This window comes from Enoplosus armatus, chromosome 5, assembly GCF_043641665.1.
Source record: "Enoplosus armatus isolate fEnoArm2 chromosome 5, fEnoArm2.hap1, whole genome shotgun sequence".
NCBI classification, from domain to species: domain Eukaryota; kingdom Metazoa; phylum Chordata; class Actinopteri; order Centrarchiformes; family Enoplosidae; genus Enoplosus; species Enoplosus armatus.
Window position 1 is genome coordinate 20,522,399 of NC_092184.1, and position 21,634 is coordinate 20,544,032.

At 41.5% G+C, this 21,634-nt stretch overlaps 1 protein-coding gene across 8 annotated transcripts in view; it reads left to right on the plus strand.

Moving 5' to 3' along the window:
- dscamb (Down syndrome cell adhesion molecule b) overlaps positions 1 to 21,634 on the plus strand; it is a 121,594-nt gene that overhangs the window by 95,481 nt on the left and 4,479 nt on the right. For 5 of the 8 annotated variants that reach the window (XM_070905257.1, XM_070905256.1, XM_070905260.1 and 2 more), the window contains exons 11-31: positions 4,511 to 4,707; positions 5,102 to 5,198; positions 5,503 to 5,631; positions 5,754 to 5,921; positions 6,778 to 6,848; positions 7,476 to 7,719; positions 8,660 to 8,806; positions 9,744 to 9,899; positions 10,139 to 10,272; positions 10,450 to 10,603; positions 10,907 to 11,024; positions 11,152 to 11,318; positions 11,696 to 11,794; positions 13,107 to 13,295; positions 13,714 to 14,004; positions 15,567 to 15,743; positions 16,229 to 16,259; positions 16,505 to 16,620; positions 16,744 to 16,893; positions 18,959 to 19,159; positions 19,591 to 19,893. In XM_070905257.1, coding sequence (XP_070761358.1) covers positions 4,511 to 4,707; positions 5,102 to 5,198; positions 5,503 to 5,631; positions 5,754 to 5,921; positions 6,778 to 6,848; positions 7,476 to 7,719; positions 8,660 to 8,806; positions 9,744 to 9,899; positions 10,139 to 10,272; positions 10,450 to 10,603; positions 10,907 to 11,024; positions 11,152 to 11,318; positions 11,696 to 11,794; positions 13,107 to 13,295; positions 13,714 to 14,004; positions 15,567 to 15,743; positions 16,229 to 16,259; positions 16,505 to 16,620; positions 16,744 to 16,893; positions 18,959 to 19,159; positions 19,591 to 19,893 — 3,339 coding nt within the window. Of the gene's footprint in view, positions 1 to 4,510; positions 4,708 to 5,101; positions 5,199 to 5,502; positions 5,632 to 5,753; positions 5,922 to 6,777; positions 6,849 to 7,475; positions 7,720 to 8,659; positions 8,807 to 9,743; positions 9,900 to 10,138; positions 10,279 to 10,449; positions 10,604 to 10,906; positions 11,025 to 11,151; positions 11,319 to 11,695; positions 11,795 to 13,106; positions 13,296 to 13,713; positions 14,005 to 15,566; positions 15,744 to 16,228; positions 16,260 to 16,504; positions 16,621 to 16,743; positions 16,909 to 18,958; positions 19,160 to 19,590; positions 19,894 to 21,634 lie in introns of all 8 variants that reach the window. The other 3 variants (XM_070905253.1, XM_070905258.1, XM_070905254.1) reach the window with 2 other exon arrangements.

Genomic DNA, 21,634 nt, shown 5'->3' on the forward strand with positions numbered 1-21,634 from the left:
CAGACAAGCATGTGCTCATACATACAAACATAAATGACAAATATTCTAATACACTCATAATTTCATACAGAAGTGTGTACACACACACAGAGCTTCGCGTGCTGTCATTGTGTGCCCTTTCTCGAGTTCTTTGGATGAGCAAACACGAGCTTCTTCGATGTTAACTTGCACTGCCAAGGCCTCAGATTTAGATGGAGAAAATAGCCCCTGTTAAGGAGCAATAACATTTAGAGAAGGGGCTGAGAAGACTCTTTTAATAGGACTCACTTAAAATTCATAGTTGCTATGCAAAATAAATCAGCGATTTCCTGCGTGGGGGGAGTAGGAAAAGGGGATGATGGTGTGGGGAGCGAGGGAGAGGGAGGGGTTGCGAGTGAATAAGAGATGAGGTTTAAACGTTGGCAGTCCCAAGTCTGACACATTCCATCATGTCGAGGGTGGGTGGGGGTTGAGGGTGCACGTACGCGCACGCAAGCACACAGGCCTCGCACATGCATGCACACAAACACACACACAAGTAGCCCCCACTTTTGATTTTTGTTGGCTGCATCAAAGAAGGAAATGTACTGTGAGAAAATAGACAGAAACATGTTGAAGGAGTCTGTGTTTATTTGTTTGTGTGGGGGTTTACTGTATATGATATTTGTGTTTGTGTGTGCTTTTGTGCTTGTTAATTCTCTTGATTTTAATTATTTAAATTAGAGACTGAGCATACAGCGACATGGCCGGTATTATCGTCAGATATACAGATATTCTGGTATCAGCGTAAAGACATTTCAAAGATACGTTTGAGGTAATTTAAAAGCAGTGTTGCTATCAAGTAGTTTTTCTGTCAGCGAGCACTTACAATTATTTTTAGCCATGCTAGCGGCGTGGCTCTAGGATGGCAATGTTGGTCTGTCCGTCGCAATTTTGATGAAATAGCTCAACAACAATTGGATGGGCTGCCATGAAATTGGTACAGACATTCATGGTCCCCAGACGATGAATCCTACTGACTTTTATGATCCCCTGACTACTGACCTCCTCTAGCGCCACCCTGAGATTCACATTTTTGGTGAAATGTCTTAACAACTATTGCATAGATTGCCATGAAATTTGGTACACACACACATGTTCCCCTCGGGATAAATTGTAATAACCTTGGTGATCTCGTAACTTTTTATCTAGCGCCATCATCGGGTCAAAGTTTTAATTTGACCAGTGCTTTGGTTTGTGACCAAATACCTGCAACACTAATGACATTCAATCAGCCTCAGCGGTACTTTGTGTTTAATGCTGATGAGCGAATGTTAGCATGCTAACACACTGAACTAACATAGTAAACATTATACCTGCTAAACATCAGCATGTTAGCATTGTTGCTGTAAGCATGTTAGCAAGCTGATGTTAGCATTTAGCTCAAAGCAACAGTGTCCGTAAGTGCAGCCTCACAGAGTTGCTTGAGTAGCTTTAGACTCTTGTAGAGTTTTATCTGAATCATTCAGGCTCTAATACAAATGTGTGCACACACAGGAAGATCTATATATGTACCACTGGAATGATAAATAACAAAAGAGCAAGAAACAATCTGTAGCATTTTCCAGCCTGCAGAATGGGTGAGGTTTAACACATCAGGGCAATTCAAACACCATCAGGCTAGTTGCCATTCACACAAGTACAGTATAATAAATGATTCATTATAAATTCAAGTACTTTAATTGACTTGTGATTGTCTAACCTTCCTGGCACTCCTAGTACGAGCAAACTGGTGCTGGGTCCTGCGTGACGCCAAAACAAATGATTACATGTATTTGTGGGGAGGCATGTGTGTATTTCTAAATAGTGTTTTCGGTTGTTTGTGTGTGTCACTGCTACTGTTTTGTTTGTGCATGTGCATCCCTATGATTTTTTTATCTTGTCTTTTTTGTGTATTTCTGAATGTGCACGGGTGTGTGCGTGCGTCTGCCGTTACTCGTGCATATCTGTGTATGTTCGGTATACGCGTGTGTCTGTGTGAGACAACAGCACGGCCAGCGGACTTGTCTGCTGCGTATGAATAATCAAAGTGGTCTCTCTCATCATTAAATCATCGCTGTCCTGGTGGGAGCCTGAGGAGGGAGATGGAGTGAGAGAGCGAGGGAAAGGGAGAGGGATCATAGTTAGCGCTGCAGGGGTACATGCTCTCTCTCTCTCCTCCATCGTGTAGTGTGGCTGAGATGTGTCATGAGCACAAGTCTTTTCTGCTCTCTGTGCTCGCCCACTTAGCTCCCCCAGACACAGCCGCTCTCATGCACACACATTCATACATATGCACGCACAGTATAACACTCATACCCATGCACACCGACACATTATTCAGGAGTGTACAGACATTCACACACAGACTCAAACACACATATTGCATCTCTTCTTGGAAGAGAAGTCCTCCAATCTCTACTACACAAGGATCTGCCACATGCAGCTGCCACTACTGTCCTTTCCAAAGACACAGTATTCACCATAGCACATATTTACATATACTGGAAACCTTGGAATAAACGTATGTTACTAAACATTGGCCTGTCTAATGTAAATAAAGATTCATTCATTAATCACTCAACAGTCGGTAGTCGATGAATTGTTTGAAAGCTGCTCTAGGCCGTATTTTTATATTAACAATGGATCAAATGGCAATGTGTAATGTAAAAGGTGTTCACTCCAGCTCTACATAGCTTTAAAGCGTCTTTCAGCTCGTCATTTTGGTTTTCTGGCCCTCAACTTCACTGTTTTGATTAATTCTCACCGGTCTCATCAATGTAATTTAAAACTGCAGCAGGCAGAAAGGACATTAAAACCCACTTTAAGCTACCTGCCCAGCTCCAAACAACAAACAAAGTTAGTGACTAGCTGGTGAACAAAGTGGAGCATTTAGCAGCTGAAGAGCCAGATATTTCCCTCAGGAGCTGGTGGAAATCACATCAGATGTAAAAGGAGAGTTAATATTGGACTCACATTTATCCGGTGGACACAAATAGGACTCCAAAAGAATGATAATGTTGCTCTGTAACTGCTGAATGTGTTTGCTAACAACTTTATATGGTAATAATATGTCAGTGTTGTGTTTATAGCTTGGTTCCACTGCCCTCAAGTGGCCAAAATGCCAATGAACGTAGCTTTAGGAAATATATTAAGCAAAAACAGTAAAATCTTTATAAACTGAATATCTTTGGGTTTGGACTGTTGGTCAGATAAAACAAAAAATTTGACTGAACAGATAATAAAAATAATAAGGGTTAGTTGTGGCCTTAGTTTAATATAGTGTCTTCAGGGATTGTTGTTTGAAAACAAAACTAGATTATTGTCGTGGCCATGTACTTTAGTGGATGCCTATGTGCAGAATTACAGCTATTCAATGTCCCTGTCTTTTCCTTCTGCTATTCAGAGCCTGATTGTTGCACAGTGATGATGAACTGCCCGAAATAAGATCACAGCAACTGCAGTGTCCTGTTCAGGACACAGCAGATTAAAGTTGCTGATCATTTGCTCCCACACATTTCAATGTGCTTTGACTCACTCAGGTTTATAATTAACCATCACACAACTGGCAACAGTCAGATCATTTGAATTGTTTTACCTTCATTATAACATATATAATGATAGTCGGGATAATGTCCATAATGTCCACATTGATAAAGATGAACATATTCGCTCACTCTGCTCAGACTGCAGAAGTTAATATCGTGTATTCCAATTCAAGGGCTTCACACTTTAGAGATCATTATACTGTGAATATCACCTGAAAGTCTCAGTAGAGAGAAAAAGACAGAATGAAAGAAAGTGTGAGTATGGGAATAGTGTGAGTACAGACTGTGAGTAGTCTGGGTGAGAGACATTTACAACAGATACTCATTCTACTGAATGACACACACACACACACAGGCTAGATGTGTTGCTAATGAGCCTGGTGTGCGGTTACGGCGTAGAGCCAGACCGGCTCCACGCTCAGACCGATGGGAGTTCAGTCAGGAGTCACCACTTTCTTCTCCGTTCCTCCGCCTCATCCTCAGAAAGCAGCACGTTACCGCTCGCTGTCATTATCAAAGCAGGCGCAGGCTTACCTGAAGGGCTCCGTTTCAATCTCTAAGTATTGTGGGAGACAGGTAGACTCAAACATGAGTTCATGATGGTCCCTGGAGTGTTTAAATGGTTGTCATAATTGTCAGAGAAAAGGAGAAAAATAGTTTTCTCGGTATAAGACAAGAAACACAGCAGAGAGTGCATATGTTTTCCAAAATATAATTTGATTTCTTGTATTTTCAATGCATGGCACTGTGAGAGCAATAATTTCCAAACTGGTGCTTGGTGGAGGGAGAAGTAGATAGACTATTACAAAGGGGATGTTTGATATTACTCTATAAACATCTTCAACAGCAAAATACCTAAGTGTTTCAACTGATGTCATTGTCTTATTTTCTTTTCATTTTCCCCCGTTCTCTCTATTCTTGCTCTTCTTACACTCTTCCCCCAAACTTCTGTCCCCTCCATCCAGTCCCAGCCATGATCACCTCCTACCCCAACACCACTCTGGCTACGCAGGGCGAGGAGAAGAAGATGAGCTGCATTGCTCATGGGGAGAAACCCATCATGGTGCGCTGGGAGAAGGAAGAACGCATCATCAACCCGGAGACCAGCCGATACGTAGTCACCGTCAAAGAGGTGGCCGACGAAGTCGTCTCCACGCTGGTGGTGAGCGCTCATCCGTCAGTCATTTTTCATATATTCACACAGATGGAAAGCAGAGAGGGAGAAAGAGTGGGGAAGGCTCACATACACTCACATAATCTTAAAATCTTCAAGTGGAGTATAAAATATTAAAGAGCTCCCTTTCAGTTCAATTTAATGGTTATTAAAACACTGTATGAATGAGTACATGTGTAATGCAGTATATGCAGGAATATGTGCCTTGAGATGATTTAGTAGTTAAGTATCCCACATGGGTTAGGATGAAGAGGGTTTACCCCCCTCTCTGGTAAAGGATGAGAATATTGCAGTTTAGCACACTGCCCATTCTTCTTTTTGAAATAGCACTTAGGATAAAACATAACTTTATCCCCTGCATATGGTGTGTGTCTCTCTGTAGATTATGCCTACTGTTCGTGAGGACTCTGGATTCTTCTCCTGTCATGCCATCAACTCCTTCGGTGAGGACCGAGGCATCATACAGCTGACAGTACAAGGTAAGCTCCCCGCTCGTCTCAGACTCAGTTCAGCTCACGCATGGTGCTTTTTCAGTGGGTCTGTTTGGAAGAAAACAAAATTCCCTCCAGGAGTAGTAAAGTTTTCATAAATCATAAATCATTTATTACATAATTCATTCATTTATGAATTAAATTGCTGCACAGTGTGACTCCTGCTCTTTGCAGTCCTATCCATAATCTCTCACTGGGTAAATCACTGAGTATAACCGATACATCTGTCTGGTCTGCCTGCCACCCAGCTCTATTTCAGGGCTACCACTATAACACTCTCACTTTTCCTCAGAACCACCCGACCCTCCAGAGGTGGAGATCCGGGAGGTTAAAGATCGGACCATAGCCCTCCGCTGGACCATGGGCTTTGATGGCAACAGCCCCATCACAGGATATGACATTGAGTGCAAGAACAAATCAGGTAGACACATGTTCGATAAATAATAAGAAATCAATCACTCAAACGTGGCAGAAATAAGACATGAGACATGTTACTTTCCATCCTAACAGTCTATTCACCTTCTCCCCCTCTGTTCCTTCTAGCGTCATGGCTATCAGCCCAGGTAACCAAAGATGTGTCACCGCAGCTCAACCAGGCCACTATTATTGACCTCCACCCTTCTTCCACTTACAACATCCGCATGGTCGCCAAGAACATCATTGGCAACAGCAACCCTAGCAACGAGCTCACCATCACTACAGATGAAGCAGGTTACTGAACTTCTCATGAGCATGACACTAAGTCCTGTGGAAACACTGTCACATGGTATTTTAAACACATTCTTAACAATTTCACCTAATTTGAGATTACAGCAAAATTAGCTACTCAAAAATAACATTATTACTGAAAAGGATCGTAACACCGGAAACAGTAAAAGAGTAAGTCAACCTAGGGTGCAGTTGGAATACTTTTTCTTAGAATCATGAAATGAAACACTCTTTGAAAGTGTTCATTTGGCTGTTATTAACTTGACACTGTCACCATGATTTATGTTAATACTGGTAACTCAGTAGAGAATTGACTCTCTGTCCGGTTTGCAAAGAAACTCCGCTCTAGTGTCCATTTCCTCCCGGCCCTCAAACCTGTTGAGTCATCTTGCACATAATTATTTTATGGTTGTTTTAAATGGAGGCCATCATCTTTTATATCTGGGGAAACAGATCAGTGCACTGTTGCTTTTAGTCGGCTCTATCAGGTTACACTTATCTTCTATTGCCTATAATGATCCCCCCACAGGCATAGCAGCACATTAAAATGCCCCATTTTACCGGATTCATCGTTAAAATAAAGTCGTAAATTTCAAATTAAATAAAACATGTATCAGTTTTTCACATTTTTTTAAAGGTTAAAGTTGATGATGTTACAAGTTTATTTTAAATTACTATTAAGTTGAGGTGGAAACTGCGAGGCACTTGAATGAGGAAGAGCATGAAGGAAATACATTTTTAACTCAACAGCACCATCTAGTGAAACTGAATGGGATGAAAAGGGAATAGCTCTCTCAACAGCGGATCGTCACTTAAACACGAGCATGCAGCAATATTGAATGATGTGCTTTATTTACAGCTCCTGACGGCCCACCACAGGATGTCCTTCTGGAGCCCACCTCCCCACAGAGCATCAAAGTTTCCTGGAAGGTAAAGTCCAAACTTTATGTGTAACTACGAGCTATATATACCAGCATGTAGACTGTTCTATAATGTACATCTCTTCAGTTATTATGAAGTAAACATTAAAGGGTTGGAGAACCACAAAGACATTTCTTTTTTTTCTCTCTGCAGTGGTTCCTAATATATGAATGTGTAAATAGACTGTTAAACCTACTTTGATAAGTAGCTACGAATTACATCACATACTGCTGTTTATTTTTATTGTGTTATTTTATTTGGACCCCAGAAAGGCAACCATTTTGTGAAGTCTAATGAGGATCTGAATAAAGAATAAATAAATAAATGCTGAAAATACAGTTTATGGTTAAAGGCATTAGAGGGAGCAACAGTGACTTATAGTGTACTTGTTTTATAGCCTGTGGTAGTTTAATCATTTGCTCTTGATTCTTAAATATATGACATTGACAGAAGATGAGTAATGATATTTCATATGTAAGTCAAGCTGCATAACCTTGCATAAACATCCAATATGAATTTTCTGTTTGATGAGTGGTTTGCTGTCAGACTTAATGTCTGAAAAGTTTAAGTAAAAGTCACCACAGCATACGAGTTACGGTCTTCTAACAGTTTTCTCTCCTGATCCTCGTCTCGCAGCCTCCCCAGAAGCACCTGCAGAACGGTGTGATCCGGGGCTACCAGGTGGGCTACAGGGAGTACAGCCCTGGCGGGAGCCACCAGTTCACCATCATCAGCTTGGACACCACAGGCGACACCACCGAGAGCATCACGCTGGACAACCTGAAGAAGTTCACTCAGTACAGCGTGGTGGTGCAGGCTGCTAACAGGGCAGGTACCGGGCCATCGTCACAGCAGGTGGTCACCAAAACCCTGGAGGATGGTAAGGAGGGGGTGTGGGTGGATCTGATGTGTTATATGGGTTACTGTAAATGTCTATGGGTCCCAGTCGATGTGTCCATGCTGAGGACCTTGTGTATAGTTTAGGGGTTATTACTATAAGTTAGTGTAAACTTTGTTTTTATTTTGTAGACTACTTGCTGTTTGACTTGTTATTTTGAACTGAATTTGACTCCACTAGGCTCCACATCTAGGCCGTTTAGATGTCTCAGAAAAGCGCTAACAAATTCTTGTGAAAAGACTCCCCTCTACTGGACATTTGTTGGATTACATCAGACAAACAAATCTTTTCTGCCAAATTCTGTGATTAAGGAGGACGTTTCAACAGATTTTACAAAAAAGAAAGAGTCCCTTCTTGTTTTTGAAGCCCTCATTTTTTGTCCTAAAAAAATCCTTTATTCACAATAAAATAATACATTAGATAGGTAGGATTTTCTTCTTTTCTTCTAGGATTTAGTTCTTCAACTAAATTTTCCAGCTTCATAAAAATACCAAACATTTCTGTTAGTATGTGATGTTGTGACTGTAATAATCTTTTGCATTTGATAACAAATGCATAATTTATCTATTTCTTTAAGAGATTTTCACTCAGAATAATCTCTAGGGAGCTTGATGATGCAGTTGTCATTATTTATGAAATATTAAGCGACTAAAACATTCTACCATTATAATTAATTAAACATCACTTTTCACTAACGTCTCCTCTGGTCATTACAAGATTTGGTTCTCTCAATAAAGAAGAAACAGAGGATGTGACTGTTGTTTCATTGTTGGATGTGGTACAAAAATGATTCATGTGTCTTAAAAGACGCTTCAGATGTAATATTTGGTGTCAGAAGTTATTTGTGGTACTCAGTGAATTGTCACTGGTATTGCCACTCCGTTAAGCCTCCACCTCTTTTCTCCCCTTGTGTCTCTGGTAGTGCCGTCTCGGCCTCCTGAAAATGTCCTGGCTGTGGCAAAGTCCCCGGAGGTCATCTCGCTCTCCTGGATGCCTCTGCCCAGAGAGGCTCTCAATGGAAACCTGCAGGGATACAGAGTCATCTACTGGGCCAACCTGCCTGATGGAGGTATTAACATCGACACACCCAAACACTGATATCATTTATAGATCAATGCAGTTCACGTGCCGTTTAAGTCAATACTTTTTAATCACCTGATTTGTCATTAATGCCTTTTCATTGCTGTTGCTTGTCGTCATGGTTCATCCACCAGGGGAAGCTGTGGTATTGTCAGACTGTAATATGCTGTTGTGAGTTTCAGAGGTGGTGTAACTTGGATAATTCCAGTTGTCTTGTGTGTCTGTGTTTCTTTTCTTCTTCATATAATGTTTTTTCAAAATGTAATATAAAATAATGACAGTTATTTCCTGATAAATGACCAACAGCAGTTGACTTCAGTAAGAGACAATTGTGGCCCATTCACCACTCTATCTACTGTACATCTGACTCATCCCATCTGAGGTTAATGAGAAAGTGGTTTTGCAATTTTGCACATTTTCTTACAATATTAATCTTTGATCTACATTTTAATTTACATACTTGATGAACAACGTCTGATTTTGTGTCACTTTACAGTATGAGATGATTGTTTTTCTAATATTGATCAACAATGAAAATACAAAGTCTGCATTGCACAGAGAGAATATATTGCGGTTCCTGTGTTTTTCCCTTGAATGTATAGCAGGGATCCAACCTGCAGTCTGGCTGGTCTCCATCAATAATTCACAATGCAATAACTCAGCGAGGCCCATTGCCTCGGCTCTGAGTGACAGGGCATGAGGGGATAGAGGAGAGAGGAATCAGGGCAAAAAGTGCCTCCCATACATGATCTTTACTGTAGATTCAGAACATTCTCAGTTGATTCTCTCAGGTTTCACCACAGGTAACCAATATTTTGATAACTTTTCTGTTGTACTGTTGTTTGTATTAATTATCACACTAAGCTCTAAGCACCATACCTCTGTAGTGTGTGTATTAACGTATCTCCTCTCTCTCTGTGTGTCAGAACTGGGAGAAATCAGGAATGTGACCACCAACCAGCCGTCTCTGGAACTGGACGGTTTGGAGAAGTACACCAACTACAGCATCCAGGTCTTAGCCTTCACCAACGCTGGAGATGGTGTCCGCAGTGAACAGATCTACGTCCGCACTAAAGAGGATGGTATGATACATACAGATACAGATATAACAGAAACAACACACTCAAATTCATGTTCACCCTGCTGTAAATCTTACAAAACATTCTTACTAGTGTTTGCTTTTACCGTTATCATTTTATTAACCTCAAAAGTTCTTACTCGTTTATACATCGCACACTAAATACTTAAGCTACATATGCGTGCATATTCAGTATGTTTATCTTGGCGCCTCTGAACCCTACACTGCTCTCTTCTTCCCCAGTTCCTGGTCCTCCAGCGGGGGTTAAGGCTGCAGCCTCCAGCAGCTCTGTGGTGTTTGTCTCCTGGCTACCTCCTCTCAAACTGAATGGCATAATCAGGAAATACATCGTCTTCTGCTCTAACCTGCATCCGATGGTAATAGCATTTGTATACCAAAATATTTTCAGCAAACATTTTTTTTTCAAATCCCTCCCACACAATCTGTATGTTACAAAAAGCCAAACTGTTCTCTTTCTCTTCACAAGTGGCATTTCTCTGGACACTGCAGCTACCCAATGATACATTAATCTTTCCTCTCCCTCTGTTTTACAGGTGATGAGTGAGTTTGAGGCGTCTCCAGATGCGTACTTCTACAGGATCCCCAATCTGGCTCGAAACAGACAGTACAGTATCTGGGTGGTGGCTGTGACGGCTGCTGGACATGGCAACAACAGTGAGAAGATCACAGTGGAGCCTCTGGCCAAAGGTACAGCACCCTAACCAACCTTTGATATTGTTCAGATTCACACAGTTATTATCATCCAAAGCTTAAATGATAATAAGTAGAGAGCATTTTTGTGGTTGAATTGTATAAAATGTCATTGCTTTTTATATTTGCTTCCTATGAAGGTCAACTTTTTAGGCAACAATAACTGATAACAGATAGCAAATATATGCTTTAAACGTCGATGCTTAATCACATGAAGCACTTTTTTTTACCAGAGGGATTTGTAAACCTGTGTCTTATTTTCTTGACGAAAGTTCCCAACAAAGTTTCGGTTGTTTTTAGCTCCAGCCAGGATTCTGACCTTCAATGGGACAGTGACCACTCCCTGGATGAAAGATATTGTTTTACCATGCAAGGCTGTTGGAGACCCTCCTCCTACCATCAAGTGGCTCAAGGGAAAGTACGTCACACATCAAGTGGTGCTGCTCAGTGCTGATAGAATATCAGACTTACATGGATATCATGACAATGTAATGGCTTTTCTTCATGGCCTAATGGTATTAATTTTCCGAATGTTGTTTCTCCAGCACTAATGGAACTCCTACACCTGTCCTGGTGGATGGTCGTCGTAGTGTCCATGGCAACGGCAGCTTCATCATCCGCACAGTGAAAGCAGAGGATTCTGGGAACTACAGCTGTGTGGCCAGCAACAACTGGGGGTCAGATGAGATCACGCTCAACCTGCAGGTCCAAGGCAAGCAGTCTTAGAGAGCGCATGAAAGAACCATAATGTTGCGCTTTCTTTATCACAATGAATCCAGTTTGATAGAAGTTGAAGTGTACATGGGCGTGGAGACTGGAACAGCTGCGAGGTTATATAATATTTCTCAGCCTAGCAGATCTCTTAGCACAAAGGTTTCTGCTCCCTTCCTTTCATATAGCTCCCAAAAGCTCAGGTAAAAAGAAAAAAAGATAGACATCCTCAACAAATGTTCATTCCACCTTGGCCAGGAGTGTTGTCCCAACAGGGGGTCACCATATTACTGTTACAGATTAGGCTCTGAAACTTCACAGGGAGACATGAGTCTAAAATGAGCACTAACCATGCAGTGAATTTCCGTTTGTCCTCAGTCCCTCCTGACCAGCCACGCCTCACAGTTACCAAGACTACCACCACATCAATCACATTGTCATGGATACCTGGAGACAACGGAGGGAGCTCCATCAGAGGTGAGAGCGACACAGCGGCACACACATACAACAAATGAATCTGAAACAGCACCATGGACAGTTTAGTGACAACTTAATGTGATGTACACATACACAAATATGCTCCAACTACATACATTATCCTTTATATAAAGATAATCGCCTCCCTTCAGCTCCCTACGATAACCAATGTCACCTCCTCCTTTATTCCAGCCTAACATTCCTGTTTTTGTTCCTGTTTCTCATTATCTGGTGGTCGGGCTTAATACTTGAGTCCTGAAAGATAGATTAAAAAGCAGCAGGGAAGATTAGGTCTGTTTAACTGAAAGATTAAAGCGCTCCATCTTAAAGAAAGCGCAATCACAGTGAGACGATTTGTGGTGATTTATCATTGCTCCTAATTATGGGGCTGCTGTCTGTAGAGTTGTAGTCACTATAAAAGCTGTCTATGATACCTTCTCTGTGATATTTGTTTTGCTTCCCTGCTCACAGCATCATCCATCACCAAAACACACACACACACACACACCTAAGCTTACAACTGTCTATTTTTAGCCAGGCTGTGGCCGGGCAGGCAATGTTGGTTGGTAGGTCGGCCTGTCCTCAGACTGTCACCCCAACACTTTTGTCCACATAACTATAACTGAATAATTGGAAGGATGTGCCATAAAATAGACATTCATGGTGTCCAGAGGATGAATCTTAATGACGTTAGCGATCTAATTTAGTGCCACCAGCTGGTCAAACACTTTCCACATGTTCAACACTTACTAACTAATGACTGTATTCCTGTTAGCAGCTTTAAAATATAGACTACTGTTCAGCTACAGTTGTAAGTTAGGCAGACTTGGTCAATAAACAAAAAAGTTTGGTGTCGATTATTGGACTGAAGCTGATGTGAGATATCCACAGATGTTTGCTTTTCGGACAGGTTCATATTATCCATTTAATTCTAAAATGGCCAGTGGGTAGAGGATGAACATGTTTGGTTAAAGATCTAAGAGTAGCAACGTTGTCTCTCCATCCAACAATTTCATATTCTGGTGAATTACAACCTAACATGGCCACAGGTGTTGTGTCATTCTGCCTTCAGTCTTCAAACCAAATGTTGTCTTACATCCACTAATGATTAAACATCAGATGTAAGTACATTCATATAGAGAGGTACAAATAGACTTGTGAAAATATTTACATTAAAATGATTGCATAATATGAAAAAGATATGACTTATGTATAAATGAAAGTAAGTTTTTTTATTTTTTTATTTTTCTTGTCAAATCTTCTGCCTCCCTCATCTTCCCTTCTCTTATTCTTTCACCATTCGCCTCCCCAGGTTACATCCTGCAGTACTCAGAGGACAACAGTGAGCAGTGGGGCAGTTTTCCCATCAGCCCCAGTGAACGTTCGTACCGTCTGGAGAACCTGAAGTGCGGCACCTGGTACAAATTCACCCTGACCGCCCAGAATGCAGTGGGGCCCGGGCGCATCAGTGAGATCATTGAAGCTAAGACCCATGGGAAAGGTAGGGAGGTGCCGCACCAGGGAGCTGATATTTGTTTGTTTGTTTGAGTAGCAAATGCAGCTCTGTGATAACAACTAATCATGTTGTCTCATTCAAAGCAACTTCTTTTGGAAGTCGTGTTTTTATACCTACAGTATATTGCAGTTTTTATCTAATAACTTAAAGTAGGCACTGGAATATTTTCTTTCCTCAGCCACAGAAATTTGATGACATGATTTAGTTTTCATTGATCTTAAAAACTCATAAACCCACTAAATGATGGCAAGTTTCAGGGGGAAAAAAAATGCATATGATCCCCTGTAACTCATATTCCTCAGGACTGGTTGACTAGTATTCATGTATTATTTGTCTTTATGTCAAACCGTGACAACTTAAACTGTGAAATGTTGATCATCTTTTCTCTCTATCCTCTCCTCAGAACCGCAGTTTGCCAAAGAACATGAACTCTTCACCAGCATCAACTCCACCAGGGCCAGGCTCAACCTGGTTGGCTGGAACAATGGCGGCTGTCCAATCACTTCCTTCATACTGGAGTACCGAGCTGTGGACTCCGCCACCTGGACCACAGCCCAGCGTACATCGCTGACCAAGAGCTACATCCTGTACGACTTGCAGGAGGCGACCTGGTATGAACTGCAGATGAAGGTCACCAACAGCGCTGGCTCAGCAGAAAAGAGGATCACCTTTGCTACTCTCAATGCTGACGGAAGTGAGTTTGGATTAAACAGATTGCCACAGAGTTGCACGGATATAGAGGATCATTGGATCAGGATGGGATATCAGTTGCAACTCAGGGGTAATTTTAGAAAAAGTAATAAAAACGTCCCTCCAAACATGTCTAATTAGCTCACAGATAACATGAATGACATGGAACAGGAAACAAGTATACCTGAGACACCTTGTTTCTTCTTTTTGTGCTGTTTGATATCAGATCTCATCCATTTTAAGGTGTCATGAGACAGTGTCACAGTAGCTCTCTTACAAAGTTTTAAAGAATATATAGAGACAATCATTACAACATCAGTTAAAACAGTGTTACACCCTTTACTGCGACTGTTTGGTGCAGCAGTGTTTCAGCATAAAGTGCCACTCTGCAGTTCTGCCTACAGTACACTGTGTGCTTTAAGAGTACTTGTGAATGAGACAGTTTTGTCAGCCTTTGAACAAATTGACAGGTATTCTGACGGCTCAGCTGAGTGAGAAAATGGGGACAGTCTTCAGATTCTCCTCGGGCCATGCCTAGCTTTATTTGCCTTGGGCTACAGATTGTGTCAGTCATACACAAAGGAAGTGTATAAGCTGTAAAGAAGGATAGGAGGTACTGAAAGCTCTGTGGTGCACTCCAGACTATTCATTAATTTCCTTTGAAGGGTTTTGCTGAGACGTGTAAGCTGCCTGTCAGGATGTTATGTGTGAGTGGATGTGCTATTGCATGTATGTGTGTGTGTGTGTGTGTGTGGGCCTATTTGTGTGGATGCTATTGTCAGTTTGACAGTGGGTCTACAGCTCTGCTCAGCTGCTGAGCAGCAGCCCAGGAGAATAACAGCAGATATTCAGTCTCCTACAAACCTGGTGCCCCAGCTTCGATCAGCCAGCCTACTAACTATATTCTAACTGTGAAATTAAGGAAAGGAAAGGCATTAGGAAACTTTCACAAATTTTAAAGCAGTTAGAGATCCAGTTCCTGTGAAGTAATTTTCATGTCTGCGTGGGTTTTCTACAACAATTCCAAAGAAATGAATGTCAGGTGAACTGGAGACTTAAAATTACCTGTAGATGTGAATGTTTTTATCTGTCTTATGTGTTGGTTCTCTCTACAATGAACCTAGTGTGTGCTGAGAGTCTCCAGACTGCTGCGAAACTGTTCAAAAAGTGGATGGATGGCTAATTATACTAATAATATCAATAATAATAATGTATACAAAGCTCAAGTTAGAGGCTAATAAAATACCCAAATTACCTCTCTAATGTGTGTTGATCAACCAGAAGAAGTGCAGCTTAAAAGCAAGCATGTGGAAATTCAATATTCAAAGTTTAATTCCTAAACATTTTTCATCCCTATAATCTTTGACTGTGCTGCATAAAAATCATTTTTCTTCCATCCTTTACTTGCAGGAATAATTGCTTTTCAACATTGTTATTTTGGTGTTGCACATTATTATTTGGAGTTGCATAAAATGAGCAAATCAGTGTGAACAAATATTTCACATAAACAAGAACAAATCCAAACATTAATTCCTCATAAATGTCTGAATGTATTTATTTCCCAAGGTACCATCCCTCCCTTGCTGAAAACAGGAGATCCCATTTCAGACAACATGTCAGGCAGCGGAGGTCTGAAGATGGTGGTGACCATCACCTCTGTTCTCGTGGTAGCCGTTCTGGTCTTTATCATGCTTATGGTGCTAAAGAGGAGGAGGAGGGAGCAGAGGCTGAAGAGACTCAGAGGTGGGTTGTAGATCAAATTATGGTTTATTTGTAGTAGTTTATCTCATAAAGTAAATGTGCACTTTATCTGAATAACAGAAAGAAGACTACATATAATTACACAGTATTTAGTCTGTAAGCACATTCGCATACTGTATACACACATGTTAAACTGCCTACACACATCCAGTCTGTGAGTCTAACATGGCTGTGTGCAAACAAGCTCACAAAACACACAGACTAAAGAAAAGCAATACATTCAGAGTGCCATGTAATTAAAATAGTTTGATGCTCAGGTGCCTCTGAAGTGAGGAAAACGATGCTTTTGTAATTAAGAAACTTCAGCAATTTTCTCTTCAGGTCAAACACCTCCACGTTCTTTTTTCCAACTCTCTAACATGCTTTTGTTGCCTTTTTCTAAGTCAGTGATTGTATTTCCGCTGCTGTAGCTCATCAGCTAGGACAGTACTATTATGGCATTAACTACCTCTTTGCTGACTTCACAGATGCCAAAAGCCTGGCAGAAATGCTGATGAGGTACGTATGCTTAATTTCAATTTATGCTGGCTGTTTTCCTTTAAACAGCGAACATAAATCACAATGTAGCCCAGAGTAACTGTGCCCATCAGTAAAAATCAAATATATTGCACACAGAATATGCAGTCCCTCTTGCCTTCTTACAGCTACTTATCAACTTAAATGGAATTGAACTAGCATTTCTGCGATACAATGCAAAATCACGCAGCTGAAAAGTAATGAATTTTTCTCCTCAACCTCCTCAGTAAGAACACACGGACTCCAGACACGGTGAACAAGCAGCAGCAGACATTAAGGATGCACATCGACATCCCCAGAGCCCAGCTCCTCATCGAGGAGAGGGACACCATGGAGACAATCGGTAAGATACTTGAAATGAGACTTGTGCTCATCAGTCACCATATTCATTGTGCTTACGACTGACATCATTTTTCTTTTGTTCCTTCCTGCTTTCCACTTTTTCCCTCCTCTCTCTGTCTGTTAGATGACAGGTCCACCGTGCTGTTGACAGACAATGACTTTGGGGAGACAAATAAGCAAAAATCCTCCACAGTGACCCACACAGTCCACTACCAGTCTCTGTCCCAGGCCACTGGACCGCTGGTGGACGTGTCCGATGCCAGGCCTGGAACCAGTGAGTCCCACCACCGTCAGTGCTCAACATTTATTTTCTTTACTACTAATATTAATACTACTGCTACTCCTGTGTTACTAACCTAATGTTGAAAAAGTGTCTTGTGGCTCAAGTGAGGGTTTTGTTTTTATTTGGTTGATCTGCAGCCAAGAATCTGGCACTGCTAATTTTCCTCCTGAATCTACAAAGTCATATTCTCGTAGATGGATGTCAATTTCAAACACATTTGCCTCAGCACCATAAAATATAAACACTGGTGATAACACTTCATTGCACATTCATCTGAATTACATGCAAGGTTTAGCTCAACTATAGACTGCCGTCATACAGCATGTGAGCAGCCTTCAAGCAGTGAGATTACAAAGACTCAGCAGCCACGCTGCAGAGCGGCCTCTGGGCTTCTGGTGTTTGAGCTCCACTGAAGCAGAACTGATGAAGAGTAGCGATCTCCCTGCCTCTTCTTGACACGTCCTCACCTGATTGACCTGCTCCAGCTGGCCAGTTGGACCTGAGTGCCCACATGTACATACAGACATGGACATGCACATTCAGATTAGTGATGCACTGAAATGAGTTTGTGCAGACAGTGCAAAAGTTTTCCCACCCAAATTGGCTAATACGGATTCAGATATCATAACTAATATATCACTTTTATATCACTTTTGTGATATATTACCCTAACCCTAGTACAGATAGATATGCAGGTTGTCTTAGTTAATTGAATGGTTTAAAATGTTTATTCTGTTGCTAATTTTACAGTAAAGTTGCACACTCCTAGAAACAGAAGCACAAAATATCTGCCAAATATCACCAGAAAAAAACGTGCTTTTTACCATTAACATACGATGCTTTTTAGGTATGTTTCTTATCTGCCATGAGCAGCAGTATGCTCACATATCAAGGCATCTGTAACACACGTAACACACATATGGCACATTATAATACAAACACACGCACAAGGACATAATGACGCACAGAATATATACACACAAGCATATGATTGGTTCATTTAACCTGGCCAGTGAGGCATGAACCCAGTTTTCTGACTCATCCCTTTTTTTTTGTTGGCCAAACACCTCCATCATTTCATCCCTCCATCCCCACTGATAGAATTACTGTCTGACCTACTACAATTACCAGCACCATTCTTCTCAGCACAGATCCAATCCAGGCCTTTTCTAAAGGCTCTCATTCTGATTTGGCCCAGCGGGGCACAGAGCAGCAGCCTGTCTGGGTCAGGCTGAATATGATACTATTTATATGTCTGTATGGAGACAGTTGGAGCTTAAGATGGATGATAATGTCATTGCATGGAGCTGTGGGATGGTAATGTTCAGTGCTCACTGAAGGGGTAAACTGTAGATTTGTACCACAACACAGCCGGATAGACATATATTCAGCCTCTCGTTCTTTACTGTTACTGATGAGCCACATCTAAACAGGGTCACTGTATGAATGAGCCAAAAACAGGGTCAACTGTTAACTTTGTCTTGCAGCTGAAGGTGGGGACATTCCTAAATTGGTCTGCGTTTATCAAGGATTAGTGTCCCTGTGGACTTGAATTTGTTTGTGTGTTTGTTCCCTTCCCTAAAGACTTCATGTTTTATGCTGTACAATGATGACAATATTTTATTTTCATTTTATTATTGACTTGAAAAATGGAAATGAAATACTCTCTTGGAGACAAACACAATTCTCAAAATTAGATTTTGAAAGAATGCAATTTATACTATCCAGTCCCAGGTACACAAAGACTCTTTCAGTAAATACTGATGTATGCTTCTGAAAGGAATAATGATTTACTGTTTTAATCAAGCACTAATGTCTAATGTATTAATGTACTAATGTATTTATTCACATAAGAGAAGCTCTCAGACTTGAATGAGTCCAGATCCGAGACCAAGAGAGTAATTCTAAATATCTAAATATATCAAAACAAAGTGATCCAGCCAGACTAAAGTGCTAGTTAATGTTGTGTCAGAGGACTTAGGCTTAAATTGATTATACTGAAAAATGGAGTAGCTGTTATTAGTTCTGTTCATCAACAATTTCCTCTCCTCACCAGACCCCACTGCCAGACGCACTGCCAAAGCTGGTCCTGCCGCGGCACGGAGCCGCTACGCCAGCCAGTGGACCCTGAACCGGCCGCACCCCACCAGCTCCTCACACACTTTGACCACTGACTGGAGACTCCCCACGCCACGCGCCACTGGATCTGTTGACAAGGAGAGCGACAGCTACAGTGTCAGCCCCTCACAGGATACAGGTAGAGTAGAGCAGGATGGTGGAGGGTGACCATGACAGCTATCCAGGAACAACATGGACTCACAGCCTTTTTTTTATGATTAAGGTTAGAAAGTTGGGGGAAGTGACAGAAATCCTGTTGCTTTTGTGAGATTGTCAGGTGTGATGGCTCTCACATTGGCCTATCTGCAATCCAAAATATATTGGCAGTAGTTTTTCCATTTGAAAGTGCAACTTTTGGGGCGTACTCTTGGCTGAGGCTTCCAGGGTGTGAATCCAACTTTAAATTACGTCACATATGAACTGTATTAAATAACACTAAAATTCCCCAACAACCATATAAAAACACCACATAAATATAGTTAAATTTCAACTGTATTTTAAAAAGTCTTGTGCTGCACTCCATGCTGTATTTCTACAACAACAATTAAACTTGTTTAACGTGTGTATCAGATCGTGCACGGAGCAGCATGGTATCAACAGAGAGCGCGTCCTCCACCTACGAGGAGCTGGCCAGAGCCTACGAGCACGCCAAGATGGAAGAGCAGCTCCGCCACGCCAAGTTCACCATCACCGAGTGCTTCATCTCTGACACCTCATCCGAACAGATGACAGCAGGGACCAACGACTACACTGACAGCCTGACCTCCAGCACGCCGTCTGAGTCGGGCATCTGCCGCTTTACCGCTTCGCCGCCCAAACCTCAGGATGTCAGTCGGGTCATGAACATGGCTGTGCCCAAGGCGCACAGACCTGGTGAGGCAGTGGAGTTTATCACACAACTCATTAAACCTTGTGTTTTTCCTACAATCACAGAGCAGCCACTCTGTCCAGTCTCCACTCCAACAGAACATAATAAAAATCATGTTTATTTTCTACAGCAAACCAGTTCAGGATCACTACAGAGTAACAATAGTTCTAAAAGATAAATATGTAGAAAAAATCACTATAAGAAGGCAGAATTTCCTGTACGATGATTAGAAAAACATCATTTATTTGACTACATATCACTGTCCAAATAAAAGTGAGAAAACCTTAAAGTTACAGGGAAACTGCAGTTTCAGATGTTCAATAATGTGATGTACGAGTGAAACTGAAGATGTTAGGAGGGTGTAGTTACAAGAGGGATTTAAATTAAATCCTTTAGATTTGATAGGGCCTTCACCCACACCTCTCTCACCTGTGCTGTTAGATCAGGGGGTGGAGCATGAGGTAGAAATGAATATATTAGACCTCATGTGCATTCTTTGGAAATGTAAACAAAGCCCCTGCTATTATTTTGCTCCGCTACTGTAGCTACTAGTGTGATGGGTCCAATTGGCTTAATTTCATTCGATTGGATAGACGTATGTATAACAGATGTTGTATGTATATTAGAGATTTTAATTGAAAAAAAGATTCAAAACCACATGGTGAAATCCATTAGCAATCTATGAGCCTTTATATTCTCTGGTGTCACACATCTTCTCTTGGAAGAACAGATGATAATTCAATAATTTGGTTTCTTTTATTCAGGCTGTTTTTGCCAATCAGGCTGTAATAAACTAGATGGTATCACTTTTTATTAGTTTGTTGTCCATCAAAGCCCCTCAATTAACTCTTAAGAACAATGGCCAACTTCTATTTAAATTCAGCTTTGATCAGCTTTCAACCCTGGGGTGCATCCCATTAGTCTTCAGACTGCTGCTACATACAGTATAGTCTCATTAAACCATTACACAGTACATTACACTCTGTGGAAGTGTTACAGCTTTTTTTTCTGAGCCCTCTGTGGGAGTCGTTCCTTGTTTTTCTCCAACTTTTAAAGCCTTAACACAGTAAGCAAGCCCATCACACACTGTGAACAAGGATTATGAGATGCAGTTCCTCCAATAGCACCCCAGGGGTGCCTTTTGTTGCAAGAAAACAGAAAACTTTTGCTAGTAAATTATGTTATTTTTTGAACTACATGAAGGCTCCGTCTCAAAAGCCTTTTCGTTACATCTGCAGTTTGAGGAAACCTGCTGTGCTGTCCTTTGCCCTCCTCTCAGGTTGTAGTCTTACCTTACGTGACCCTCTGCTCCTCCAGGTAGCCCTGCAGATCAATTACGAGTTCTGGCAGAGCATGCCGACGGGCAGCTGACCACACACAGAAGCGCAGACATTCAAACACACAGACACCCTTCTACCTGACACATGTACACAGCTCATCCATCACCCCACTCTGCTGTCGTGTTATAGTGTGTCTGGGGCCACCTATAATTAGCGTTGTTGGAGGTGTCCTGTCCGAGGACCAGAAATGTAGGTGTGTGTGTGTGTGTGTGTGTGTGTGCACAAGGGTACACAGTCCCAGAATCCTCAGTTTGACCAGACAAGAGTTGAGGCCATCAGATCTGCTTCTTAAGTTTCAGGCCTCATTATGTTTTGAACGTTTGTGCACAGGACGGCAGACTCATATCTCCAGTTCACCAGGGTTAGAGGGCAACTAAAGGCTATCTGTCAACCTTATCTGACGCTA